The sequence below is a fragment of the Furipterus horrens genome, unplaced genomic scaffold (genome assembly GCF_987537825.1).
Source record: "Furipterus horrens unplaced genomic scaffold, mFurHor1.1.pri manual_scaffold_13, whole genome shotgun sequence".
In the NCBI taxonomy this organism is placed as follows: domain Eukaryota; kingdom Metazoa; phylum Chordata; class Mammalia; order Chiroptera; family Furipteridae; genus Furipterus; species Furipterus horrens.
This window is the reverse complement of record NW_028327183.1, coordinates 47,028,795-47,056,484: the sequence shown is the minus strand read 5'-3', so window position 1 is coordinate 47,056,484 and position 27,690 is coordinate 47,028,795. Positions and strand designations below refer to the sequence as shown.

Sequence of the window (27,690 nt, the reverse complement as noted above, 5' to 3'; positions counted from 1 at the left end):
CTTTTAAGCACGAAGTCTGAGGGTTCCACCCCGCTCCGTCTCTCCCCACCCTTCCCTCCAGGCCCCGCCCCTCGTAACGGAAGCGCGCAATGCCACGCTCCGCCCCCACCCCCTTTGCGCGGCCTCCCAGTTCCGCTTCCGGTGCGGGCCGCGCGCGAGCGCAGCGGTGGCAGGCGGCGACGGGCCGGTGAGTGCAGGCCGCAGGCCCCCATGTCCTGGCTCTTGGCTGGCGTCAGCCCAGCTTCGCCCTTGCCGCCGCCTCTCCCCGGGCTTCTGCGAGCCTCTGCCTGGCCCCGGCCCCGAGAACCTCACACCTCGCACCTCCTCCGGCCTGCTGGGCGTCAGGCCGCGCCCCTGCCTCCGCCGTGGGCCGGAACTTGCCGCGCGGCCCACCCCGCCGCTGGCCACAGGTCCCGCTTGCTTGTGAAAAAAAAACCTTAGCCCGCACCCTCAGGCGCAGGCCCTGTCCTCGAGCCCTATCCAAACCCTCGGACTCCGCCCCTGTCCACGAGCCATGACCCTGAACTCAACTCACTCCCACCTGTCTGCCAGCTCCGCCTCCCTCTGCCTCTGCTCCGCTTTTTAGCCGCCCCTCCACTCAGGTGCCTGCGCTAGACCTCAGCTCAGCCGTGAGGAGGGACAGCACTGCCCAGGTCCCTCCTCTCCCCACAGGCGTCGTCCCCTTCCATCCCGTCCTCCACCTGCCGTCGACCCCCACCTGCATACCGCGACTCTTTCCCCGTTCTTCTCTTCCTCCGCCTTCCTCATCTGCATGCCCCTAGGACCCGCACCCATCTGGTGGGAGCCATTTCAGCTCTTCCTGCTTCCTTGAGCTCCAGACCCAGCTGCGTGGGGTCAGCCCCCAGATCTTACTTCCAGCCCTTGCTGCTTCCATTATAAAACCTTTCGTTCCTGACTCCAGCTCCTTGGCCCAGGGCACGCCTTTCGCGGAGATGGAGGTTCACTCCAGAATCACCCGGGTCAGAGTTGTCAGGGAGATGCCTGGGTATCTGGTGCAAGGCTCTGCAGCCTCATTTGTTCTCCCGGAAGCTGGCATATAGGGTTAGCTGCCGCCAGCGGGTAGGTGACTGGTTCTGCCCATATGGTTTTCACAGTCTATCGGACACTTCCCTCTTCTCGTCCTCCAGGTGTGAGGCCTCAGGCTCGGCCTCCACCATGTGGCACGAGGCTCGGAAGCACGAGCGGAAGCTTCGCGGCATGATGGTTGACTACAAGAAGCGGGCAGAGCGCCGGCGGGAGTACTATGAAAAGATCGTGAGTAACTGACCTTTAACCTGGGGTGGAGCTCCCCGAGAGGGCGGGGCCCTGGTCCTCGGTAAACTTTGGGTTTGGACATACGCCAATACAAGAGCCCAGTTTCTTCAGAAGAGTCAGTAATTTCTTCAGCATAATCATTGGCAAACCCTGTGGCATTCGGTTAGCGTGTGCCTCGGTGTTGGGTGTGGCCTCGGGGCACAGAGCCGGTGTTAGCAGAAAGAAGGGAGGTCTTGTGACACTCAGAGTGGTCAGATGCGAGGCTGGCCGCCTCCGGAATGTTGTCTGTCTTGCTCGCTGCTGTATTCACAGTGCCCAGCGCTCAGCCCTTCTTGGAGTTTGGCTGGGCATCCCACAGGGCTGGCATCGATATTCATTAAGTGAACTCTGACCGCGTCCCTCTCCCGTTTGATACTTCGATGCTTCTTTGCTTTTGGAGAGGAAACCAAACTCCATCTCATGACCTAAAAGGCTCTTCTGGTCTGTCCTTTACCAGCCTCTTAGTTTCATCCTTGGGTAGCTCCAAAGGGCGTTTTGTTGTTTGTTTTTGTTTTTTGTTTTTTTTATTTTTATTTTTGTGTGTGTGTCTGCCACCACACATTGTGCCTGTATTGCCCCCCCTCACCTATTTAACTCTTACTTGTCGTTGCGACCCCAGCTTGAAATGGCAGTTGTGTACTAGGGTCAGTTTTCCTGTTTGATGATATTTATATAGACATTCCCGTTTGCTACTGTATCACTGCCCCAGCCTTCCCCCCTGCTCTCCTCAGAGGGTTCAGAGAGGTCTTCCTTCCTTTCTTCCTTCCTCCCTCCCTTCCTTCCTTCCTTCCTTCCTTCCTTCCTTCCTTCCTTCCTTCCTTTTCTTTTTCTTTTCTTCCTCACCCAAGGATGTTTTTTCCTTGCTTTATAGAGAGGGAGGAAGAGAGAGAAAAACATCGGTGTGAGAGAGAAGCATCGATTGGTTGCCTCCTATATGCACCTAGACTGGGGATTGAACCTGCAACCTTTCGGTTATGGGATAATGCTCTAGCCATCTGAGCTCTACCAGCCAGGGTCAGAGAGCACAAAGCTGACCCTTACCCTCCCTTGCTCAGAACTCCTCTGTGGCTCCCTAGTGCCCTTGAGAGAAAACCCAGGCTCCTCAACCCAGCCTTCGAGGCCCTGCTGGTCTGGCTTTTGGTCCCCTCCAGACTTATGCCACCTGCTCTGCCTCATTCCTTTGCTCAAGCCATCTGGCCTCCTTACTACCCAGGTGACTATCTCTAACACAAAAGATGTGTGAACAATATAAGTTTACCTCCCAGAATTATATAGCCTTTTCTAGCCACAGGGCCTTTGCATGAACTTTTTCTACACCTGGTTAACTCCTCCCTCATTTGCCTCTGTTAATCATGTGTCTCTATAAGTGCTGCCATTGCTCCCTGTCCTTTCCCTTTGTGAAGCTGAACACATCTATCCAGCTTTGTAAGACAGGACTAGATGTATTTGGGTCATATTTGCATCCCAAGCTCAGGCCCCACAAATACGGTTTGAAAGAACTAAAACAGTATAATAGCAGTTACTGTTTTACTTCACCCTTCTCAGGCACTAGGCTATGAGAAGAGCTTTAGATGAATGATTTCTTTGAATCCCCAAAGTCACCCCGAGACAGTGGCTGCTGTTATCCTAGGAGAGGAATCTCTGAGACCTCCTCACCTGCCTTCTGTGACCTGCAAGCAAGCCACTGGACTGAAGGGAGAGCCCGTGACCATGAGGGCAGGGCCTGATCTGTGCTGGTCAGAGTTGAGACCCCAGCGTTGGGCCAGGAACACAACCAATGCTTAGGAATGAATGGCTGCCATTTATTAAGAGCCACGGTGTGCCACACCAAAGCGATGCTGACAGTCACAGCTAATGCTCTTAACCATTTATGTATTAACCACTGTACTAAGCTCTTGACATGCATCTCCACTTGAAATCCTCACCCCAGCCCAGGAGGTAGTTCTTAACATGTTCATATTACAAATGAGCAGACTGAGGCCCAGAGAGTCATCGCCTACAGTCGCATAGCAAGAGGGCAGAGCTGGCATTCTCACCCAGGCTCTCTGACCTTTGACTCAGTTAGCTTTTCACCAGGGCTTTCTACTGCAGAGGTAAGAGTTCAGAAAGGTGTGATTTGTCTGAGGTGAAACAGCCATGAGGCAACATGCCAAAATGGTTAGGTCCTTAGCGTTTGGAGTCATAGGGCTTTGGGTTCAAATTTTGTCAATTTCACTTAGGTCCTGGGCAACCCTGGAGGAGTGACTCTCTTGAGCCTGGTTGCCTCTTCTACATGCGAAGTGATGTAACATGTAGATCAGGTTAATAGAGACCTAAAACATCAGTGGCTTAAACAAAATAGAAGTTTATTTCCTTTTCATGTAGAAGCCTCATAGTACCCAGTTCTGCTTCGGGAGCATGTGTTGTTAAACTGCGCATGGCTTCTCTTCCCAGTGTTCTCTCCAAGTCTGAGAGTGCTGCTCAAGCTCTGGTCATTATGTCTTCATTCCTTCTAGCAGGGAGGACGAAGGGAGGGCGAAGGGACCAAGGTGCTCAAGCCAGTGTTAACAAAGTTTCTAGATGTTTGCACGTGACACTTCGATTCCTATCCCACTGGCCAGAAAGTAGTCCTGTGGTCACGTACAGCTTCCGAGAAGGCTAAGAGGTATAGACTTTCTTCTGGGTGGCCCTATGTCAGGTATAGTAGGAGCCCTATTACTGGTGGAGAAGGGGGTGGATGTTGGTTGCCAGTTAGTGATCTGCCACAGAGGGTGGAGACAGAGCGGTTCCCTCAGGGCCGTTGAGTCTTCAGTGCGATTGGGCACGTAGACCACTGAGCGTGGGCCTGCTCAGGGCAGCTTGCTCTTCTTGTTGCTGAACTTGTTACTACCAGGTAGAGCTGGAATTTGCATCCAGGTCAATGGACAGTGTAGAGGAAGGAGGGCTCGAGTAGGGTCACTCTGAAGGCCTGGGGCTCCAGGCTCTCCTCCTAGTTAATGGGAGCTCCCTCAGCTTCATTTTCCTCTTGGGACAGTAGTGATGACCAGCCCTTTTCACTGGGGATGACAGGGAAGAGCTTCAAAAACAAGAACAGTGTCAGTGGGGTGCTTTATGGTGCAGGCCTGTACAAGCAGCCATTGTCCTCGTACATGAACGTGATCAGCATGCAGATCCAAGCCACCAAGCTGTGGACAGGGTCAGTGGCAGTGGCTGGGCAGTTGCTGATGGCTGCTTTGAGGAGGGGGATGGGCTGCTCAGACAGATCTCTCATCTTATTCTTGGGCTGAGAGAGGAGGCTGTGAAGAAGCTGAGGAAAATTGTGGCAGGCCAAATGTGTGTGTCTAGGCAGAGATGGCTTCTGTGCTTCTGATTTGTCCTTGGTGCCCGCTCCTCTCCCTGGGGGACTTTGGGTCTGTCATTGCTCCTGTCCTTACCAACTTTCTTCTTTAATCAGTTTGCATAAAGAAACAATCCCCTGAAGATAAGAGAGTGGGAAATAAACACAACTCAGCCCAAGTGTCTCCTCCAGGAATCCCCAAGGCTGAGCTCCCCACTTCCCCCGGCTGAGTCAGGCATCCCCCTGGACTCCCCCATCCCAGCGCTGCCTCCTCTGGTTATCACTGTAGGATGGGTCTGTCCCCCACACTGAACTTGTGAGCCTAGAGGGCAGCACATGGCCTACGTATAGTAGGTGCCTGCTTAACAGTTGAATGAATGAATGAATGACTTCATGAAGTTCTCTGACCACATTCAGTCCTGGAGGCATGATAATCCAGGGGTTAAGCGTGAATTTTAGATCTTGAAGATATACTTGTACACCATGTTCATTGCAGTATTATTCACCGTAGCCAAGATGTGGAAACAGTCTTAATGTCCATCTATTGATGAATGGATAAAGAAAATGCATGTCAATGCAATGGAATATTATGCAGCCTTAAAAAGGAAGGAAGTCCTGTCATGTGCTACAATTTGGAGGAACCATGAGGATATTATGCCTAGTGAAATCAGCCAGTCACAAAAAGACACATACTGCAAGATTCCACATACATGAGGTACCTAAGGTAGTCAGGCCCTTAGAGAAAATAGAGTGGTGGTTGCCAAGGGCTGGGGAGAGGGGACAGGGGAATTGTTGTTCACTGGGTATAGCGCAGTTTTGTAGGTGGAAAAGATCTAGAGATCTGTTACACAACAAGATGCATATAGTTAATGCTTCTGTACTGGATGGTGGTGAATTTATGCCGGGCCCATTTGGGTTCAGATCCCAGTTCTGCTTGTTACTGATGTCATCTCAAGCAAGTGGGCCTATCCCTCTGAGCCTCAGTTTTTGCATCTGGAACATGGGGAGAAGAGGAGCACCTTTCTCCCAGGGTTGAGAAGTTTGAGTGAGAAAATGTACATAAAACTCTTAGTTCAATGCCTTGCTTTTATTGTAACTTGTTGACTTTTCCAAGGCTTTGGGCTCCCAGCCCAATGCTTCTTCCTTCCTGTGGTGCCTGTACTGCTGGTGGCTTCCCTATAGCTGCCAAAGTCCATCCTGCAAACAGTGTCCCGTGAGTCTTGGCTGTGGGAACTGGGCCTTTGGTCTGGAGCAGCCTGAGGAGTGTGAGGGGGTCTTGGCCATAGCCTTGGCCAGGGGCTGCCATGGGGCTGAGGAGCTGTGTGGCCTGAGAGGAGGAACTGAAGGAGGCAGGAAAGGGGCAGGGATGGAGAGGAATTCTAGTGGTGCCACCTCTGCCGGCCCCTGTGGTCTTGGGCGCATCCCACCTTGGCTTCTTCAGGTGTGAAAGGGGGACAGTAATGGCCCAGCGCTGAGCACTGAGTGTGTGCAGGGTGGATAGTGGCCTGACAGCAGCTGTGGCCTCCTCAGCTCCTTGCAGAGGCACGTGCTGCTCCTCATCTGCTGTCTGGGTTTGGGGCAGGAGGTGGAGGCAGTGAGGACTTGCAGGGTCTTGGAAATGTGATGCTCATGGTTTTTCCTTATCTGTCAGTGCAGAGTGTTCCTGAAGTCTTGCTGTGGACCAGGCCTGTTCTAGCCACTGGGTGTATGATTGAGCAGCACAGATCCCTGCCCGGGGGAGGTGATGCTTTAGTGTGGGAGGCAGGTGATCAGTGAGCCTGATGTGTAAAATCGTGTGGTGGTAAGTGCTCTGAAGCAACCAGTGGGGTCACGGAGATAGAGGAAATGAGGGGTTGTAGGGCGAGCTGTTTCGATAAGGTTGACAGGAGGCTTCCAGAAGGAGATTTGAAGGAAGTGAAGGGGTGTCCGTGTGCGAGTCCATTGCAGGTCAAGGGCAGCGCAAGCACTGAGGTCCTGAGTGAAGCACGGAGCAACCCTGGGGTGTTGAAGGCAAGGTGCAGGCTCTGAGCAGAGGGGCTGATAGGTCCCCACCAACCCCCTGGCCACAGTGTGGAGAACGGACAGCAGAGAGTGAGGCTGGCCGCGGGAGGCCGCGAGGAGGCCGCCACATGGTCCAGCAAGAGGAGGTGCTGGCTGGAGCAGGGAGGGAGTGGTGGGACTGTGGGCAGGGGTGGGTGCTGGGGAGGTGTTGCCGAGGCTTGGCAAGGACTGGTGGCTGACACAGCCGCCTTTGCATGGTTCTCATGGGTCCTGGGGTGTTGCATGCAGACGGGTGCAACTGGGGCCCGGCGCGCGGGGTGCTCACTAGTGCCGCTGCTGCGGCGAGATGTTCTCCTTTCCTGACACGGTGCCTTGCAATTGTGACCCTCACTTGAGTGACGGCTCAGGCCTGAAGGACGTAGACTCAGGGACACTCTCCTCCATCTTCATAGCTTTCTTTGAAAATGTAATTCACCTGTCACACAGTTCATTCATTTCAAGTGTACAGCCCCATGGCTCTCAGTGTATTCACAGGGTTGCACAACCATCACCACAATCTAATTTTAGAAAATTTCATGACCTCGAAAAGAAACCCTGTACTCATTAGCAGGCAGTCATTCCCCGTCCCCTCCCCAGTCTTCCCAGCCCTGGTAACCACTAATCTGCTTTCTGTCTCTGTGGGTCTGCCTGTTCTGGACATTTCACATAAGTGGGATCGTGCAGTGTATGGCTTTTGTGTCTGACTCCTTTCCCCTAGCGCAATGTTCTAGCCCAGATCGGGGCTTCGGTCCTTGTTATTGCCAAGCAAGAGTCCATTGTCTGGATTCACCACATTTTATCTGTCATCCGCTGGTGGCCATTTGGGTTGTTTCCACCTCTGGCTGTTGTGAATGGTGCTGCTGTGGACATTTGTACACAAGTATTTGAGTATCTGTTTTCAGTTCTTAAATGGAATTACTGGGTCACATGGTTGTTCTTTGTTTAGCTATTTGAAGAACCTAATTTCTCCACATTCTTGTCAATGAGTGTGATTGTCCTTTCCGTTTTAGCTGTCCTGGTGAGTGTGGAGTAGTGTCTCATGGTTCTGATTAGTATTTCCCTGATGACTGGTGACGCTGATCATTTTTCACGTGCTTGTCAGTGCTGGTGTCTTGGAGGCTGGTCCATTGGAGGCTGGTCCAGGCCAAAGTGCACACACCTGGCTCTGAATGCCCGATGCGGGGGGTGAAGGGTGGGGGGTGACATTTTAGGGAGGGAGGTGTTGGTACTCGCTGTGCAGAAGATTGGGCCAGAGCCCAGAGCCTCTTGCCACTACCTCGAGAGGAAACCCTTCCCTTGTTCCCCAGAGGTTGGGCGGTCCCCGTTAGTGCTGCCACCTGCCACCCCTGTGCAGGTATGGCCTACTTCACACCAGAGGTGAACTCACTGCTGTGCTTGGTTGCGTGGGGGGTGGAGAGGTTTGGAGCTCATTTGGGAGGTAACCTCCATCCTGTCTATCCCTGCAGAAGAAGGACCCAGCCCAGTTCTTGCAGGTGCATGGCAGAGCTTGCAAGGTCCACCTGGATTCTGCAGTCGCCCTGGCTGCAGAGAGCCCCGTTAACATGTAAGACTGAGTTTGGGGGGCCGGGTAATGTCTGCAACCGGGGATCCCAGGGACCTGGAGTATGGACAAACTTGAGGATTCAGGCGGGCAAGGCTTGACCTGCATGGGAAGGTGACAGTCACCGGCTAAGGAGAGTCATCAGGTTAGGATGGAGGCCCTAAGGTGCGGTGCTGGTTGGAGGAATTGGAGGGCAATGGTAGGACCAGGGCAGGATCAGAGGCCGAAATGAAGCAGAGAGTAGGTGGCCAGGGATGTTTCGGGTGATTGAGGTTTGGCACGTGGCCCCTAAGATCTGGTTCAAGTTTCCCACTCTTGCTTGGTTCTGAGAAAAAGGACGCCAATTTCTGTGGGACTCTGCTCACATCCCCTATTCAGGCAGGTTTGTAGTATAAGGGACTGAGAGGAGAGTGCTGAGGGTGTGGGCGGTGGCGCGGGGATTAGAGGGGACTGAAGGCCAGGCTCCCAAGCTTGAGGTGGCAGGGAACAGGCACTCTGTGTCCTGAGCACTGGGGACCCTAAGCTCCTTGCTCCCCTGCTTTCCGCCTCAGGATGCCTTGGCAGGGGGACACCAACAACATGATTGACCGCTTTGATGTTCGTGCCCACCTGGACCACATCCCTGACTATACCCCCCCACTGCTCACCACCATGTAAGCTGTCTCCCCAGGGAGGTGCCAGGCAGGGAGTCCGACCCAGCCAGCGCCTCTTCTCTCCCAAGCCCTTGCCTGCCTGCCGCCTTCCTGGAAGGAAGGAAGTGTGCGATGGGGGAGCGCCTTCCACCCAGTCCCCCAGCCTGAGCTGGGCCCCTCCTCCCCTTCCTGCTGGCTTGGGGTGGGATCCGTCCTTCCCCTCTGATCTCAAGACCTTGACCTCCACCAAAGCTCCCCAGAACAGGAGTCGGACGAGCGGAAATGTAACTACGAGCGCTACCGAGGCCTGGTGCAGAACGACTTTGCTGGCAGTGAGTGACCTGGGGTGCGGGGAGATGGCTTGGGGTCCCTAGCGACTGGAACACCTAGACAAGTTTGGGAAGAAGTTTCCTTCCAGTGTTTTGTACTAAAGGGCCCTGGGTCGGGGCCACCTCTGGCCTTCCCGGGGCGCGCCTCCTGAACTGGTGCAGGAGACATCTGCTGAACCAGATGGTCCTGCCAAGGTCACTTCTCCCTCCTCTGACTCTATGGTTCTTTTTTCCTAAAAAATTGAGGAAAATTGCCTTAACACATTTCTTTCCTCTGTGTATTTATTTCCCGTGCCTGCATGGATCAGGATGTCAGCTCTGAAGAGGACATTGCTCCTTGTTTTAAACAATTATTTAGGTTGAGTTTTATAGTTTGTCAAGTGTTCGTATGTGTCCAGCACTGTTTTCAGGCAGTCACCGTTGCCTCCCAGGGAGGACATGGAGGCCCAGGGGGCCTTCCCTGCTCTGGGCTGGCCTGGGGTGGGCGGGGCCCTGGCAGATGTGGGCTTTTTTGTCTTTTTTTATCTCATTACATTTGCACAGCCACCCAGCAAGTTAGGGGTGATGCCCCATTTTACAGACGCGGACAGTGTGGCTCGGGTTGGGGGACGCGGTGTCCGCAGAGCTGCAGTTCTTACGCTGGCCCCTGAGGGCCAGCCCCAGACTCCAGCTCGCCTCCTGAGGAGGACGTTGAGCCTCCCCTTCCCAGGGTTCCCTGTGGCGTTAAGGAGAAGTTGGGCCACGTGGACCCCTTAGCCCGGCGCGTGGGCTGTGGCCCCCGCAGTGGCTGTGCCGGTTCGGTGAGGGGTGCTTACAGCCCGTCACTGAGTCTGGCCCAGTTGGCTCTCCCTGTGGGTTCACTGTTCCCATATTTCTTTGTTTCTGAGGTACATGTTTTGGCCTCTCTAAAACCGGAGAGTTCCCAAATTTTAGCAATCAGCGCGGCCTTAGAATTAGGGAAATTCATCATTGTTGATACTATTGTGGTTTTTGCCCTCACCCAGGGCTATGTGAACTCTTAGTGATAGAGCCAGGGTTTTCCTTTGTTATATCTTACTCTGTATTCATTCATTTCTACAATTTCTGAGCACCTGTGGGGTATCGTGGGGGACAGGGCAGCAGCTACATAATCACGTGAGTGGGTGCTCATTACAAACTAAGGTGGTGTTAGGACAGAATGGGCCGAGCAGGGATCAGGGAAAGGTGGATGGGAGCTCCCTGGGGGAAGAGGTAGGTCCAGGGCTCTGGACATGAGAGCAGCCCCTTGCGGGCAAGGAGGCCGCACGCGGGGGCAACAGGGAAAGCCTGAGTGGCTGGAGCAGGGAGAGTGACAGGTCTGCAGGGCCTCCTCCGGGATTTATCCAGGGCGGGCGGGAGCCAGGTGACTGGTGCAGCCGGGAGGGCGGGGCCGTGTCACCTTCGTGCTTGCCTGGCCCATCCACCTCGCTTTGCAGATAGAAAAGCTGAGGCCCACAGAGGGAAGGGGACTTGTCCAGGGTCCCGCAGTGAGTCAGGGTGCTGAGATCAGGGAAGGCTTTGGTATACGTAGTGCTGAGCCCCCGAGATAGGTGTTATGGGTGAACAAAAGCCCAGATGGCTCCAAACTGTACTTAATTTAAACTGAACCACAGAGAAGCACACGGGAGTGGCCCGTGGGGTCCAGGTGACATCCAGCACTTAGGTTTATAGTTCCAAAGGACCCAGCCATAGGCATCTTTAACAGTCATAAGGTGGTAGTGCCCAAGTACCAAACGGTCGCTCTGCCAGGGGGTCCTGTTTTACAGAAAAGGAAACTGAGGCAGAGCACTGCAGTCCCTTGACTAGGGTCACATGGTGAGTCAGTGGTATAGCCGGGGCCCTCCTGCAATTGCTGTGTCCCCACCACACACAGTTTGTGATTATCTGGAAATTACTGATTCTGCTTCCGTCCAGGCTTGGGTTGCACCTGCCCGCCTCCCCTCCACTGCATTCTTGTGTCCCCCCTGAAGTCCCAGGGTCCCCTCCCGCCCGTGACGCGCGTGCCTCTTGCTTTGCTGCAGTCTCAGAGGAGCAGTGCCTGTACCAGATCTATATCGATGAGCTGTACGGGGGCCTCCAGAGACCCAGTGAGGATGAGAAGAAGAAGTGAGTGGGGGTCTGGGCACCCAGGGGTGGGGAAAGCAGGAGGCCGGGGAGCCCCCGCAGGGCATGGCCTTGTCATCCTGTCCACCTTGGCCTCCCCACATCTGGGGCCAGTGTTCGGCACACAGTAGGCACTCGATAACATGTTTAGAGGAGGAAACAGCAGCTGGAGGGGAACGGTTTGCTGCAGAGCCTCTACAGTACGTTTTCAGCCCCCGGAATGGTGGGAGGTACAGCTAGGAAGCAGGCCCTGTGGAGAGAGGTGGGCCTGGGTTCGAATCCTGCCTGTGAGGATGCCGCTCTCTGGACCTTGGGGTGCTCCTCTGTAAGATGGGGGGGCGGCTAACAATCCCCCTCCCCAGAGGGGTGCGGACTGCAAAGATGAAGCTTGGGAAGTTCTTCCTCATGTCTGCCATGCAGTAAACTTGCAGTCGGCAGCTGATTGTTACTCTGTAGAAGGGCTTCTCAAGACTGTGTCCCTTGAGGAGTGGCTGGGGTGTGTGTGGATTCTTACCCCGGAGCAGGAGGGTCCCCAGCTGCCCTCCCAGAATAGCAGCGGTCAGGCAGTCTCCCTTCTCCCTCCACCCCGGCCAGGCCTCCCTCTGCCTTCGCACGGCCTGTTCCCTCCTCCCGGGCAGTGCAGTCCCGTAGGCCCCTCCGCGTCCCTGAGCCCTGACTCCTCCCCTGCTGCCGCAAGGCTCCCCTTCCCTGAGCCTAAAGCTTGCTGCTCGCCTGAATCGTTTTCTCGGATGTGACCGGCATCCTCCCCAGGACCCCACTCCCACGACGAGGCTGGCCCTGGGAAGGCATCAGGGAATGCTGACTAAATGCTGCAGCAGACGCGCACTAGGCCCCTGCTTTGTTCTGGGCAAAGGTTGTTACGTGCTAACTCCGGGCCCTGCCCTGGCAGGACTCATAGTCTGGTGGGGGGAGACTGTCCTGTCAGTGACAGTGATGCCCCAGTGTGGGCCAGGCAGGGGCTTGACTGCGCCTCGGGGAGCACTTCCTGGAAGATGGGGCGCGGGAGCTGGGCCTGGGCGAGACGGGAGAAGCTGGGGGGAGCCAGCTCAGAGGGTTCCAGGTGGAGAGGGCGCTGTGAGGGCCTGGAGGTGAGGATGCTGTGTTGCTGTGGAACTCGGGGGACCCGTGGGCAGGGAGCTCGGGGTGCTGCCCTGGCTCACAGGCCCCCCTGTGCCAGGCTGGCAGAGAAGAAGGCTTCCATCGGCTACACCTATGAGGACAGCACAGTGGCCGAGGTGGACAAGGTGGTGGAGAAGCCAGAGGAGGAGGAGTCGCCAGCCGAGGAGGAGAGCAACTCGGACGAAGATGAGGTCATCCCCGACATCGGTGGGGTCCCCTCTCTGCCCTCCCCCTCCCTGCAGTCCCTGGGCATCGTTTCCGTGTCTCCCTCACCCTCTGTGGGGCGCCCTGTGCTCGTGAGCCCGCCTCTCCCACCCCCGCTCCAGGGCGCTCGGCCTCCTGCCGTCCTCGCTGCTCACTCACGTGCTCCTGGCCCAGCTTCCCTCTCTGCGTCTCCTTTCTCTTCTCCAGGACACTGCTTTATGACATTGTCCCCACCTCGGGTCTGGCTCCGTTCTCTTCTACTTGGGTCTTTCTCTCTCCTGTAAAACAAGTGTTCACCCAGTTACAGAGGCACCCCTCGTCCCCCACCCTGCCATCCCCTCTTCAGGACCCATCGACGCAGCCACCCACCATGTCCCTCCTCCTCTCATCCCAGCTCCCACTCAGCTGGCTGCTAACTTACTCGTACAGATGGGTTGTTCATCCCGCTTCCACGTCCATATCACACATCCAACTCCTAAATGCCCATGACCCACACCCGTCTCTGTCCACCCTCTGTCAGTCCCCAGTCACTCCTCCCTCTTCCCTCACTCCCTCCAAAGTCTTGCTCATCCATCTCGCTGCTCGTTTGTCAGGGCCCTCATCCCTCACATCATCTGCCCGCCCCACCCCCACCCTTTATTGTGCCTGCCTCTGGCCAAGCCCTGTGCTGGCCTGGGGACACCGAGGTGAGCTGACTCGCTTCCCCCCTGCAGAGGCCTGCAGTCTGGTGTGCACCCCTTCCCCCACCTCCTGGGGCACTGCATCTTCTCCCCTGCCCTCTGGCTTGGCTTTGGTCCCTGACAGCCTTTCTGTTGGTGCAGACGTGGAGGTGGACGTGGATGAACTGAATCAGGAGCAGGTGGCAGATCTCAACAAACAGGCCACGACCTATGGCATGGCTGATGGTGACTTTGTCAGGTGAGGCTGGCTGGTGGCCACCCTTTCCTACTCTGGACGTGGCTTTTCTGTCATTACCCCTGGTCCTAATAGCCACCCCATTCCTGAGCACTTTGTGTGCCTGACTCTGGACCGACAGCTTTACACACACAGGTTTCTGAGCTGGTGGGCTGGGTCCTTATAACCCGGTTTCACCTGGGCAGAAGTTAAGGCCGGACCCAACTCCGTGTGACTTGTGACCTGATCCAGGGAGGCTCCCGGGCTCCTGGCCCTGGTGGACAGCACCCTCTAGTGGGGTGGCTTTGTACACTGGTCATGCCTTCGTGCTTGGCTGGTTGGGCCTCTCTGCCCTGTGCCGCTTCCCATGCAGATCACATAGAATGGTCCCGACTAACCAGGGCAGTGAGTCAGATCTGAGAAATGCTAAGTTTGGACACAGCACCTTCTGCCCAGAACCCTCCATGGCTCCCAGCTCACTCAGGAACAACCCATGTCCTCACCATGGTCACGAGGGCTTGCCTGTCCGGTGCTCTGCCCCTCCACCTGCACACTCCACCCCTGCCCAGCCTCCGTGGCCTCCTTATTCCTCAAGTGCCCGAGGCCCCCTCTGCCCCCCGGCCACTTGGCCGGTGGCTCTGCCGGCACCTGTGCGGCTTGCTCACCCCCAGGTTTCTCCTCAGCTGTCGCATTCTCTGTGGGTTCCCTGACCTCCCTATTGAAAGCGGCTGCAGCTCTCTGTCCTGGCACTTCCTTTTTCCCTTTCATGATTTATTTTATCATCAAGGTTTTTGCCATCTGACCTGTCACGTGATTCATTAATGTGGTCGTTAGCTGTCTCTTCCCTAGATGTAAGCCCGTGAAGATGAGGACTTTTCTTTTTGTTTTCAATACGGAGTCCCCAATACCTAAAATAACACTTAGCATGCAGTAAGTGCCCAATAATAGTGCTGACTGAGCAAGAGGCCCCAGGATGGCATGGGGTCCCTCAATTCCTGCAGTGACCGCCTGTGGCCTGCCTCCTCCTCCCTTGTGACCCTTACCCCTCTCTGCAGGATGCTCCGGAAGGACAAGGAGGAGGCAGAGGCCATCAAGCATGCCAAGGCCCTTGAAGAGGAGAAGGCCATGTACTCGGTGAGGGCTGGGCCAGAGTGGGGGCAGGAGCGTGTCTAAGGGAGGGCACACCACTCACCAGCCTGGTACCTGCTTTACTCCAGGGCCGTCGATCCCGGCGCCAGCGGAGGGAGTTCCGGGAGAAGCGCCTGAGGGGCCGAAAGATCAGCCCACCCAGGTAGGTTGGGTTCTCCGCTGTGCCCAGGCTCTGGGGGAGGGGCCTGGGGCTCAGGAAGACTCTTTGGGGCAGGCTTGTGGCTTTCGGAGAGCCCTCCTAGGGGGACAGTGAATGGGGAGGGTTTAGAGGCGGGAATGGCCTTGGGGGAGATGTGGACACCCTGCCCGGTCAGCCTGTCTCCTCACTCTGTGGGACTCGGCCCTGCCGGGATCTCCGGGAGACAGTGGGAGGCAGCGAGGGTGGCTGGAAAAGGCGAGGGGCAGGGGCTGCTTGGTTACTTGCTCAATATTAAGAGTTTAGCAAGTGACTTCCTTTCTCACGCTTAGGTTTCCTCCTTTGGAAAAGGGATGCCGCCACCTCCCAGGAGAGGGGCTGCACCAGCGCCCACAGTGAGGTCTTGAGCCGGGTAGGACGAGGCAGGCTGCTGTGTGGAGAGGCCTCCTGCCTCAGCCGCTAGGCCTGGTGGCCTGGGCCACCTCAGAGCTCTTTCCCGCATCTTCTATACTCAAGGCGTGTGATTGAGGGCTGCTATGAGGAGGCTTCAACAGCCCGTTGTGGGTTCAGGGTTTGGTGTATGGTCTGGAAAATGTTCATTATAGAATTGGACAGATTCATGCCATCATTATACTGTGGAGGCAGGCTCAAGGCCATGTCCCCTGCGTTGGAATGCCAGCTCTTCCATTTATGAGATGTGTGACTCTGGGCAAGTAGCATCTAAGACACGCTCATTCTTCTAATATTATCATTGTCATCATTAGGAAGCTAGGAACCACTTTGCAGAACCCAGGGCGTGGAGTAGGAGGAGGGATATTTCCAGTCTGGGGTCCGAAGGCCAAGCAGGGCTGAGACGGAAGTCCTTGTTGCTTGGGTTCAGGATATAGGTCTGGAACACTTTTTTGGTGGGGGGTGGGGGGTGGTTCAAGGTTCAGATCTAGGGCAGAGTAGGCAAAGGGATCAAGGCAGGGCCCATAACTTGGCTGGGCCCAGGGTCTGAACTTGGGTGCCCAGGTTCAGAGGCGGGTCCAGTTCTGTGCTGCCTCAGATCCCAAGTCTCTGCTTCTCCCACCCCGTTCTTCTCTCCATAGCTATGCTCGCCGAGACAGCCCCACCTACGACCCCTATAAACGGTGAGTTCCCGGGGGTCCCAGGGATTGGCAGTCAGCAAACCCCCTAATGGAAGGGTGGAGGGCCCACCCTGCTGGGTACCCTGAGCTCACAGGGTGATATGTTTTGGGGATCTTGGCACCTGATGTCAGATGTGGGTCTGAATTCTTTTGTTTGTTTGCCAGAATGTTAGCCTGCTTTCCCAAATTTTTTTCTTTATATATGAACCTTCTTTAATTTTCTGCTTTAACCACAATGGAGTCTTTTGTTAAAAATGACCAAAGATGGCAGAAAGGTATAACTTAGAAATTGAAAGTGTCTGTAATCTGAACTCTCAGAAATAGACGGTGATAACTAATAGGTCTGGCCGAGCACATGTGTCTCCTGGATGTGGCAGTCGTTGGGGAGGGGTTTTGAGGATGGACGAACCTCAGTCTGACCCATTGCTCTCTTGAGAATGGGAAGGAAGAGACCTATCCCAGGGGCTTTTGGGAGGATATGTGAGGCGAGGCAGGAACCCCTTTTGGTGAGGGGTCTGGCTCAGTACATGCCGGCTGTGAGGGCTCTCGGTCCCTTTCTTTTAGGAAAGCAGCATTGTACCACACTTAATGTCTTAGAGCTTGTTCCCCCTGCCCCCAACCCTTGACATATATACTGGGAAATGCTTCCATGTTAAATGCGTAGGTCTGCTCCCTATTTCTTTTACAGATTTTATTTTTTAGAGAGAGGGGAGGGAGGTAGAAGGAGAGGGAGAGAAACATTGATGGGGACCTGGCCTGCAACCCAGGCATGCGCCCTAACTGGTGGTAATCGAACCAGCAACCCTTCGGTTCTCAGGTGGGTGCTCAGTCCACTGAGCCACACCAGCCAGGGCTGTTCCTCCCTTTTTCATAGCTACATATAGTTCCCTGTCACTCGTTTCCTGGCTCTTTCATAAAGGCTAGCTAGCTGGTCATGAATCAAATCCTCGTACAGCCCTTGGGCTCTCTTCATGGGTGCTGGGTGTCAGGTACCACACTGTTCTCATTTCTGTTACTCGGCAGTGCATGTCCTTAGCTCACAGCTGGGCTCGAAGAGACTGGAGACTGAGCACCCTCCCTGCTCTGCAGGTCGCCCACAGAATCCAGTTCCGAGTCTCGCTCCCGCTCTCGCTCCCCGACTCCGGGCCGCGAGGAGAAGATCACGTTCATCACCAGCTTTGGGGGCAGCGATGAGGAGGCAGCTGCAGCAGCAGCCGCCGCAGCCGCATCAGGGGCCACCACAGGGAAGCCTCCTGCAGCCCCCCAGACTGGCGGCCCCGCACCGGGACGTAATGCCAACGCCCGGTCGGTAACTCTCACGCTGCTTGCCCTACGCCCCGGCCACTGTGGGGAGACCTGGGGCAGGGGGCCGCTGGGGCCTAAGTTGTTACTGACCTGCCCTCTGCCCCCCTGCAGCCGCCGCTCCTCCTCCTCCTCCTCTTCTGCCTCAAGGACCTCCAGCTCCCGCTCCAGCTCTCGCTCCAGCTCCCGCTCCCGCCGCGGTGGGGGCTACTATCGCTCAGGTCGCCACGCACGCTCCCGCTCCCGGTCCTGGTCTCGCTCCCGCTCCCGCTCCCGTCGCTATTCACGGTCCCGTAGCCGCGGTCGACGGCATTCAGGTGGGGGTTCCAGAGACGGACACCGCTATTCCCGCTCGCCAGCCCGGCGTGGTGGGTACGGGCCCCGGCGCAGAAGCAGGTACGTGCAGCCTGGTGAGCGTGGGGGCTGGGGGACCTGCTGGCGGTCTGGGCCCCGAGGTCAGTGAGACAGGAAGTGCTGGGTTCACAGGGAAGGCAGGCCCACTGTGAGGGAGCTCCAAGCATGGCGATGTGGGTGGAGCACTGCCGCCATGCTCAGGGACCGAGTGGGGACAGGAGGCTGACCTGTTCTCACAGGGAGTCCCCAGGCCAGGGGGTGGAGAGCTGCGTGGACACCCGTGGTTTGCAGCAGGGCCTGCCTTTATGCTGGGGCACTTGGTGGGGTGGGGCCCGAGAGATCCAGGCAGCCCTTTGCCGGGGAGACAGGGTATGAGGTGAGCGCTGCAGATGGTGTAGGAGATGAAGCATCAAGAGACTGGAAGATCCTTCCTGTTCTCCTGCCCGGTGGGATCAGGCCGCTCGTCGGCGTGGTGGCTGGGAACGGACCTCCGGGCCATCGCCTGGGCGTAAACTGTGGCCCTGCAGCGAGCTTGCAGGACCTCATTTCCTCGTTGTGAATTAGGGGTAGTTTCCCCTCCAAGTTGCCGTGAAGGTGTGACAAGTAACCATGCTGCTGCTTGGTGCTTCTACAGTAGCCTGGCACGTGGGGAGGGTTGTTCCTGTCACCAGCATTGTTACCTGTGTTATTGCTGCGTGCTTCTTGACGTCAGCTACCTGCGGGGTCTGGCAGGCAAAATGGAGGGGCCGTGTGGGCCCTAGTGAGCCAGGGAGCATGTGTCCCATCCACTGGGGTCGTTGGCTGCTCAGTGACAGGCCTGCTGTTGCCCAGTCTTCTGGTTTCTCAAGAAAAGTTGAGTCTGGGTCTTTTAAATGGCAGCTCTTGATTTTCTAAATATTGCCAACAAATTGGAATTTTGTAAAAAACGCAGGAGAGCTCCAGCAGAATCTGTATGGGACCTAGATTTGGCTTCCAGGCCATTCCCTGTAGGCTGACTCGGGCAACAATAGGAGAAAGGCTGGGGCGGGGGCAGGTCACATGTCAGACGCCAGCCTGCTGGTCAGCCCTTCCCGAGTGTCCCAAGCAGAGAGCGGACAGGGCTGCTTATCCCCAGGCTGAGCCTGGTGGGGTGGGGTGGCGTCAGGGGTGGTCTCTCGACCTGGTGTGAGACCCTGGGTCTGGGCAGGGTGAGGATGTAGCTCTTGAGTACTCAGAGCTGGGCACAGTGTGTAAAGGGGGAGCCAACTAGCCAGGTCCTGCCCCCCAGAGGTCACCTCCAAGGGGGACGGGGGGAACGGGCGGCTGTCTCTAGAGGGTGACGTCTGCTCAGGTTGAGCACGGCCAGGAGGCAGCAGGGGTTTCTGAGGGAGCGGAGCTGGGGACCAGCCACAGGGCCTCGTAGACCTGGAGACTTGGGGCTGGGGTGTGGGGGGTCCCAGGAGCCACATGGCCCCCTCTCCTGCCATACCCGCAGGAGCCGCTCCCGCTCAGGGGACTGGTACCGGCGGAGCGGCCGGGGCCCCAGGCACCACAGCAGCAGCCGCAGCCGCAGCAGCTGGTCCCTCAGCCCCTCCCGCAGCCGCAGCCTGACTCGGAGCCGCAGCCCCAGCCAGAGCCAGAGCCGCAGCCGCAGCCGCAGCCGCAGCCACAGCCAGAGCCACTCGCCGTCACCCCCAAGAGAGAAGCTGACCAGGCCAGCGTCGTCCCCTGCGGTGGGCGAGAAGCTGAAAAAGTGAGCAGGTGCAGGGCTGGGGGACGAGGATTGCCTGCCTGACTTGGGGGGTGAACTTGACTGTCTTCTTTCGGATGGGAACTTGAGGGCTCCTGCCCCAGGAGGTCTGAGGGAAGCATGGCCTGACCTGGGAGGGTAGGGCCAGGAGTCGGGGCCTTGCCGCGGGTCATGGCCCTGTCGCAGTGTATCTGAGGGGCATCTGAGACCCATGGCCTGAGGGCAGTGCTGAGCTGTGTGGGGTCAGAGGTGGCAGGTGTTCTTTCCTCCTCCCAGGACCGAACCTGCCGCTGGTAAAGAGACAGGAGCTGCCAAAGTCAGTAAGAATTTGGAACTCGCTCGTCTAACTCCCGCAGCAGCAGTGCCCAAGTGCTGGGCCCGGTGGGCCTGCAGGGGGGCCCGGGTGGGCCGAGGGATCCAGCCCCAGGGATTGTGGGGGGCTGGAAGGGCTCTGCCCCCATGAGATTCATGTCCCCTTCTCCTTTTCACTATTCACTGGGACTCTGACTGTCCCTGGGCCTCTAGACCTTCATGGCAGGTGTTCACAGCCTGCCCCTCCCCACATGCTCCCTGAAGTCCCAGGTTCTTGGATGAGGTGGGTCGTGGGAACTCCAGGACACCCACCCGCTCTTCTGCCTCTTCTCCCCCTTCCCCAGCCCAAGCTGACACCTCAGGAAAAGCTGAAGCTGAGGATGCAGAAGGCACTGAACAGGCAGTGTATGTCCCCTCCGTCTCTCCCCCAAGTCTTCCTTATGCCCCCCCCTCCAGCTTGGCTCTGGGGAGGAGAGGGTGGGTGTGCTGGCTGCTGCCACCTGAGCTCGGAGGGCTCTTGGGGGCGCCCTGCAGCCACTGTGTCCCTTCTCTCCACAGTCAAGGCGGATAAGAAGGCCGCCCAGGAGAAGATGATACAGCAGGAGCATGAGCGACAGGTGAGGGTGGGGCGGGGGCTAGGGTTTGAGTGGGTCCCAGCTGGGCCAGCCTTAACTGCCACCCCTGCCTCCTCTGCCTCAGGAGCGGGAAGACGAGCTTCGCGCCATGGCCCGCAAGATCCGTATGAAGTAAGACCATCCTGCTCCCTGTATCAGGGCCGCAGCCACCTGCTTCTGGGAGGCCCTTAATCCCCTTTGTTCCCCACCACCCAGTTCTGCGCTGCAGCCCTGCCACCAGAGGCCTTGCCTGGCCCTGTTTCCTCCCTCCATCCCCAGCCTGCTCCAGCCACTGCAACTCTGCAGACCCTGCTCCACCGCCTCTGATTCACATTCCCTTTGCTGTTCTCTTGGACCAGCCAGCTCTTCCCTCCCTCACTCCCTAGGGGAAGGAAGGGGCTCCTTCCTGGCCATGCTGTCTGGAGCAGCACCCCAAAACATTACACCCTCAAACCCTGCTCTCTTTGCATCATAGCACTGACCCCCACCTGGCGTGCAGTCTGTTTTGCTTGCTTATTGGCGTCCCCACTGAGACGCCACGTCTGGCTGCTGACCTGCTGCTGCACACTCAGCCCCCGGAACCCTGAGGGGGTGCTGTCCGTGGAAGGGCTGGGCTCCCCACTGGCGCCGGGGCTGACCTGGCCCAGTGCTGGCAAGGCAGGGCTCCTCCTCTCTCCTCTGGTCCTCTTGTTTCTGTGTCTTCCACTGCAGTGTTAAGTGCCAGTGCTATGTGGCCCTGGGACAGGCCCTAGCCCTCAGTGCCGACCTCAGGCGAGCTCTGGGGTCAGTGCCCATAAGGCCTCAGCCCCTCCGGGCCACCCTAGAGGCCATAGTGCTCCTTATCGGCAAGGACGGGGGTCAGTCAGGGGTAGGACCATGTTGCCTGTTACCTGCTTCTGGTTCCACTGGTACTTGCTGTGGGTCCTTGGACAAGCTGCTTAACTCTGAGCTGAGACTCCTTTCTCTGTGAGACAGATGTAACAGTGCCCCTGCCTCGGCGGACCCTGTTTTAAGGCCCCAGTGTGGTGTCTGGCATGTAGGGAGGCCCAATGCCCGACGCCACTGCCGTTAGTCATTGTCATTGTTTATCACATGCCTGTTGTGCTGTTTCCGAGGATGCTGGGTGCTTCCATCAGGAGGTGGGGGACAGAGTGCCCAGGGACTCACTGCTGTCAGTGGGAGCGGGGTTCTGATGCTGCCTCGGCCACTCACCAGCTGTGGGCCTTTTTCCTATCTGAGTCTCATTTGCTCAGCTACTAAATGTCCCACCTCAGCCAGGAGAAGGCTCCCAGTAAATGTCACCTTTAGGATTGCAAATCCTGGTCATTCTGTGGAAAACCGATGAAGTACTCAGCACATTAAGTCTCTGTGCCCTGCGCCTGTTCCTGGAGTGGGGCAGGAGGTGACGGGCCTGTACACCCTCCTTGCTGTGTGACCAGTGAGCCTTGCGTAACCAGGCCAGCAGGGATTGGGGTCCCAGCTCTGCCCAGCCAACATCCCCTCTGAATGCTGTCCTTGCTTCCAAGTGGAGATGGCTTGCTCTTCCATTGGCACTAGGATGTTGGAAGCACCTGCCCTGGGCAGGTGACTCAGTGGCCCTGGAGTTAGGTGTTCTGAACTCGCCCCTCCCTGATTGCCCCCCTTCCCCTGCAGGGAGCGGGAGCGCCGAGAGAAGGAGCGAGAAGAATGGGAGCGCCAGTACAGCCGGCAGAGCCGCTCACCGTCCCCCCGTTACAGTGAGTGCCCGGCGGTCCCTGGGTTGGAGGCTCTGGGGCATTAAAAAGGAGAAGTGATGTCAAAATGGGCTACAAAAAATTATGGGACATTCTCACATTAGTCTTCCATATATTAAAACACTTAAGGTGAACACACACACACACACACACACACGTGTTGGTTCAGTCACAGGGAACGGCAGCACAGGTTGCAGCTCCCGCAGTGGACATGCCGGTGTAGCCTCTGCCAAAGGTGACACCAGAAGTCCCGCCCCGGAGCCCGCACCTGGCCCCGGGCACTTGCTTTGCCCTCACCTCCTCCTTCCTTTCCAGGTCGAGACTACAGCTCTTCCCGGAGGTGAGTGAGCCAGACCAGCTCCCTGGGAAATCCCAGTTGTCTTGCAGCGGGCTGTCCGGGCTGGGCATGTCCTTTCCCACCCTGCACCCTCCAGTTGTAGGGGCTGCCTCCTCCCTTAGACACCTCCCTGCCTCTGCAGCTGACGCCTGATCTCTGAGTTCCCCGGGGTCCCCAAGTGTGTGGTGCGTGCGTGCCCGGCACAGGGCTCCCAGTGCTCTGCCCAGCCTTCACCGGGCCCCTCCCTTTTTCTTCCCAGGCGCTCAAGGTCCAGATCTCGAAGCCCCCATTATCGACATTAGGTGGAAGAATGGGGGCGAGGGGGTTGGGGGGTGAGGGCTCAAGCTGTGATGCTGCTGATTTTGTTCTCTAACAAAATAAACTATTTAATTCCCTTCCCCTGGCCTCGGTGTCATCGTGTGCTGTGTGCAGGGCTGCTAACCCGATTGTCCGCCAGCAGCCACACAGCGCGGGAGGGAGCTGGCGGGGGCTATGGGACAGGCGCCAGGGCTGCTGTGTGGGAAGCCCGGCCGCACTGGGTGCCTGCGGCTCAGTGAGGGCAGGGGCTCCATCCGGCAGGGAAAGGGCTCAGCACCCGCCTGTGGAGGATGGGCCAGGACTTTGCCCAAGGCCTCCGGTGACAGGTCCAGACCTCTCCCTGCCCTCGCCCACACCGGGAACTGGGAGCACGGCTTTCTGTGCCAGTCCTGCTCTGCCACAGGCACTGGGGGCTGGCCTTTCCCCTCACCCCATCATTCCAAACCGGTCTGTCCAGCCGTCCACCCCAAGGAGAGAAAGCCTCCCGCCCCACCTCAGATGCCCTGAGAAAGCAAAGTCCACATGTGTATAACTAGAGGGAGGGAGGATTTATTCACAGCTGGGGAAGGACAAGATCTACAGACATGGCAGCAGTGGTACCAGGGACAGCAGGAAGGGCGTTCCTGCCACTCAGGCTTCTCCGCCAGCCGTGGGGTGCTTCTGCCGCAGGTGTTTGTCCAGGGTGGCCCGCAGGCCGAAGGGCACGCGGCAGTGGGGGCATTCGAAACGGGCACTGTTGGGCCCCAGGCCGTGCATGCGGCGGTGGCGGTTGAGCTTGCTGCTCTGGGCACAGGCGTAGGGGCACAGCTCGCAGGTGTAGGGCCGCTCCCCAGTGTGTGAGCGCCGGTGCACCGTCAGGTTGCTGCTGTTGGTGAAATGCTTCCCACAGAACTCACAACTGCCCCCCGGCCCGTGGCTCTTGCCCACCGGCTTTGGCATCTTCTTGGGCGACATCTCTGGGCTCTGGGCAGAGTCGGTTCTCTCTTCCTTGATGGTGACTCCCCAGTCGTCCCCACCAGGGCCAGCCTGAGCTCCACCACCCGGAGCCCCGGGTTCCTGCACACCTGCCGTCGCGGCAGCCCCTTCTCCGCGGCTGCACAGGAGGGTTCTGGCTGGGGCAGCGGCATGGGCAGCTGGCTCCGGAGGGGCGGCTGAGGCCTGTTCCTGAGTGGCGTTGGCCATGTGGGGGCTCTGAGGCTGCAGCTGCTGGTGGGTCTTCTTATGGCGGTTGAGCTTGCTGCTCTGGGCACAGGCATAGGGACACTGGTCGCAGGCATAGGGCCTCTCGCCCGTGTGTGAGCGCATGTGCACCTTGAGGTTGCTGAAGGAGCTAAGGGTCTTCATGCACACGGGGCAGGTGGGGCTCCTCTTGGGAAGGCTGCTGGCCCGGGAGCTCTTGGCCTCCACTTCCGGCTCCAGCACTGCTGACATGGCTGCGGCCACCTCTGCCAGGCCCAGCAGTGGGGTCTCTGGGGCCTCAGGTTCTGTCTGGTAAATGGACAGTCCGTGGTCCCACTGGGCGTGGCGCAGCAGTTTCCAGGCCCTGGTGAACTGTCGGCCGCAGCGGAGGCAGATCAAAGCCTTCATGTTCTCCAGTTCTGTAGGGAGATGGGCTGGGTGTTAGTGTGATGGGTAAAAGGCATAGCAGTTGCAGGTCCCAGCTGCCGGCTGCACACATTCTGTGGGAAAGGCTCTGTAGTTCCAGGGCCCAGGAACAGTGAGAGCGCAGGGCAGCTTCCTGCCCTCAGGAAGCTGATGTTCAGGGAGGTGGGTGGATGGAAAAAAGTTAAGGAAATCTAGAGGATGCGTATGTGAGGGTTCTTTACGTGTTTGAAAATCTTCGTGCCCCAGCTGATAGCTCAATTGGTTAGTCATCCCCATATGCAAAGGTTGTGGGTTCAAGCCCTGGTCTAGGGCACATAACAAGACTCAACCAATGAAAGAAGAAAAACGAAAAATAAATAATAAAACTTTTTAACTTAAAAATCCTCTAGAAAAGGTGAAAAGTTAAAGCAGAGTGAGGTACAGCGGGAGCGCTGAAGAGGTGACCAAAATCTGTGCATGGTGCCAGGCCAGGCCTCAGTTCACTCTCCACGTTCCTTCCAGAAAAGACCTCCATTGTCCAGATAGGAAACAGGCAAAGTGACATTTCCCCAAGGTCATATAATTTGGAAGGGATGGCCTTGGGACTTCAATCCAGAAACCTGGGGAGCGGGAGACAGGTTTTCAAATCTTGTTGGTTTGATAAAACTGCTCTTTTTTAATAAGTGGGTTTCTACCAGATCCCATGCTCCTGGGTTCCATGCCTTATAGTAGAGGGGTGTCAAGGCCTAGATGGAGGAGAAGGCTTAGCAGCCACCTACAGAGGTGGGGGTCCCCCACCCTTTACACGGACACCCCCCCCATCTGGGAGCCCTCCAAATCTGGTATTTCCTGCAGACCGTCCAGGCATTATCAGTCAGGTACTTTCTAGGTCCATTTGCCTGTATTTTTCAAATCTAAACAGCCTTGGCTATCATAACAGAACACCAGGGTCAAGAGCACTGTGCGGAGGGTCCACCTGGCCTGACTTCAGCCTGGCTCTCCTGCCTCGCCACGGGACCTTAGGCAAAAAAAAAAAACCCTCTCTGAATCTCAGCTTCCACATTTGCTAGAAGATGGGGATCCTTGGGGTCCTCTCCCTTTTAGGATTGTTGTGACCTCAAATGGGGAACAGCTGAGAGTTTGGGCCCATGTAAGCTCTCAGTAAACATTAGCTGAGCCGAGCCCACAATCCTCCAAGAATCTCAGTGTTCTGTTTCAATAATTCCATCACAGCCCTTCCCTGCTCCCACTCCGAAGCTCCTCCTCTCACTACAGGACCCTCCCTGTGTCCCAGCCCTTTTGCAAAAATCCCAGGAGCACATAGGCCGGGGGCTGAAAAGCATCGGTTTGGATAAGCCCCACAGCTAGCACTGACCGAGAGCTCACCAGGAGTCCAGTGCCATGCTCAGAGTTTAATTCTGTCCCAGGAGAAGGAACCCAGGTGCCCAGGCAGGAGGACCTGGCTCAAACCAGGGGCTTCCCAGCAAGCAGGGCTGGGAGATTCCAAGGGGAGGGGGAAAACACTCCCCCTTCCAGCTGGCCTCAGGCCCCCACTCCCTCAGGCCACTGCCCTCCCCAGGGTCCCCCCTACTGCCACGCTGGTCCAGCCACCTGGCCAGTTATTTCTGGCCAAGAGGAAGGAGAAGTGAAACTAGATTGTGGGGGCTTGTGTGGCAAATCCCCAGACCCGTCTTCTGGGGCCCACCACACCCTGTGGGCCGCCCTCCTTCTCTGCCCAGCCCCACCCCTACCCCCTCACCACTACTAGTCTCCAGCCCTAGGACAGGGCAGGCCCTGGCCACGCCTAGGCTGCACCCCACGGGGAGTGAGAAAGGGGAAGTAGTGCTCGCTGCCCTGCCTGTCCAGCTCAGCCCCGTTCTACCACAGGAAGCCGGGCCCTTGAACCTGAAAGGGGGTTGCATCCCAGCTTTACTCACCTGAGTCCGGGCCAGGGCTGGGTCCTTTACAGAGCTGACAGCCCAGCTTCTTGTGGTCCATGAAAGCCGTGATGGCCTTCAGCGGGAAGGTCTGCAGGCAGCGGCCACAGGTCAACGTGTCTGGGTGTTTGTCGGTCCAGGACTGGCGGTCTGCAGGGAGGAAGCGGGTTGGTGAACGTGGGGTGGAGCCAGGACGGGGCTGGGGGTTCCGAGGGAGAGGGGAAACCCGGAGGTCAGAAAAGGGGACCAGAACCCAGCCCGGGAAATATGGCTGGGGCAGGGGGCAGGGGGAGTGGGGCAGTGCTGGGTGGAGGTCTCACCCGAGAGTGAACGGGGAGGGTAGTGAGGCCCGGCTCAGGGTCTCTTACCGTGAGAATTCGGGAGCAGAGGAGTCCACAACGCACACTGGTTCCGCGAGCCGAGGGCGTGGAGGGGACCGCCGGAGGCCACCAGGTCCGGGGAGTAGCGGAGCTCGCCCTCGAACCGCGCCGACGCGGGCACTTCCTTTGGGGAGGAGGGCCGCCGTCCCGGGGCCTGTAGGGGCCACGGATCTGGCCCCGGGTTCACGTCGATGACCAGGTCCCGCATCTCCGTCTCGCTGTCTGAGTTGGCGGCGGGCGCGGGGTCCACTCGGCGAGGCGTGCAGCCAGCCTTACGGCGGGACATGGGTCGCGGCCGGGGCGATCTGGCAAGCTGGAGGGCTGGCAGGCGGAGAGCGCGCGAGCCGTGTGCGCACAGGTGAGTGACTGTGGAGACTGGCCGCGAACTTTTTTACACGTGCTGGCCCGGCCCGCGACTCCGCCCACTAGGGCGGGGCCTGGTAGTGGAAGATGAGGCGGCCCTCAGGGGCCCTGCTGGAAGCCAGACTCAATCAGGGCCGTGCCCACTGCGTTTGGCTTAGTGACTACACCTTAGTGACACCGCGCTCACACAGCCACGCATAGAAACAATTATTTCAGATTCCGTTTTCGGGCTGGTGAAACTGAGGCACAGGGTCCCTACAAACACCCCCAAGCGAGAAAATGGTAGGGGCCACGTTTCTAACTAGGGGCCTAACAGTAATCTGGACTCTTTCAGTAAATGCATAACAATAAAAATTTCCCTGGGCAAACATTTATTGAGTGCCTACTGTGCACCAGGTCCTGTTCTAAGCATTGGGGGGTACTGCAAGTGGCCTCCCCCAGTTTATTGGTTCCGGGAGATGACTCTCAACAAGATAACTATGTAAAATACAGGGTGCCTCCAGGGTGACAACTGCCACGTGGAGCCAAATAAAGCTAGGAAGGGTTATAAAGGGGCAGGGTGACAGGGTGGGGGTGGGGTGGGGAGGGAGGGTGTCAGTCTTCCCCCCACAAGGAAGGGGTATGGTGCAGTTGAGACCTGAGGGTGGTGAGGGAGCCAGCCAGCCCTCTGCTTTTAAGAATAACAAGGAGTGGAGAGGAGGGCAGAGGGAAGGGGTTGAGTTCTGTGAGAAAATGGGGTCAGCTGCAAGAGGGTCTTCTGA

The 27,690-nt window shown here is 57.4% G+C and overlaps 2 protein-coding genes across 3 annotated transcripts; one reads left to right on the top strand and one right to left on the bottom strand.

The window, feature by feature from the left end:
- The first annotated feature begins 130 nt into the window (after positions 1-130).
- Positions 131-22,739, top strand: CLASRP (CLK4 associating serine/arginine rich protein). 2 transcript variants are annotated; one of them, XM_090260128.1, is made up of 21 exons: positions 131-187; positions 1,149-1,275; positions 8,137-8,234; positions 8,783-8,884; positions 9,116-9,195; positions 11,232-11,316; positions 12,512-12,660; positions 13,479-13,575; positions 14,607-14,685; positions 14,769-14,842; positions 15,928-15,969; positions 17,056-17,271; positions 17,383-17,664; positions 19,097-19,354; positions 19,628-19,667; positions 20,008-20,068; positions 20,222-20,280; positions 20,363-20,409; positions 21,931-22,013; positions 22,326-22,350; positions 22,607-22,739. In XM_090260128.1, the coding sequence occupies exons 2-21, from the start codon at positions 1,177-1,179 to the stop codon at positions 22,647-22,649; spliced, it is 2,019 nt and encodes a 672-aa protein (XP_090116254.1). In that variant the 5' UTR covers positions 131-187; positions 1,149-1,176; the 3' UTR covers positions 22,650-22,739. The 2 variants fall into 2 exon arrangements, with proteins under 2 accessions (XP_090116254.1, XP_090116255.1); XM_090260129.1 differs by lacking the exons at positions 131-187; positions 21,931-22,013; positions 22,326-22,350; positions 22,607-22,739 and having other exon boundaries at positions 19,628-19,671.
- A 453-nt stretch (positions 22,740-23,192) lies between these two features.
- On the bottom strand, positions 23,193-26,953 carry ZNF296 (zinc finger protein 296). The gene is made up of 3 exons (XM_090259852.1): positions 26,555-26,953; positions 26,187-26,336; positions 23,193-24,263 (listed from the first exon to the last, which is right to left on the bottom strand). Exons 1-3 carry the CDS (start codon positions 26,850-26,852, stop codon positions 23,296-23,298), a joined length of 1,416 nt encoding a protein of 471 aa, XP_090115978.1. The 5' UTR covers positions 26,853-26,953; the 3' UTR covers positions 23,193-23,295.
- Positions 26,954-27,690: the final 737 nt, after the last annotated feature.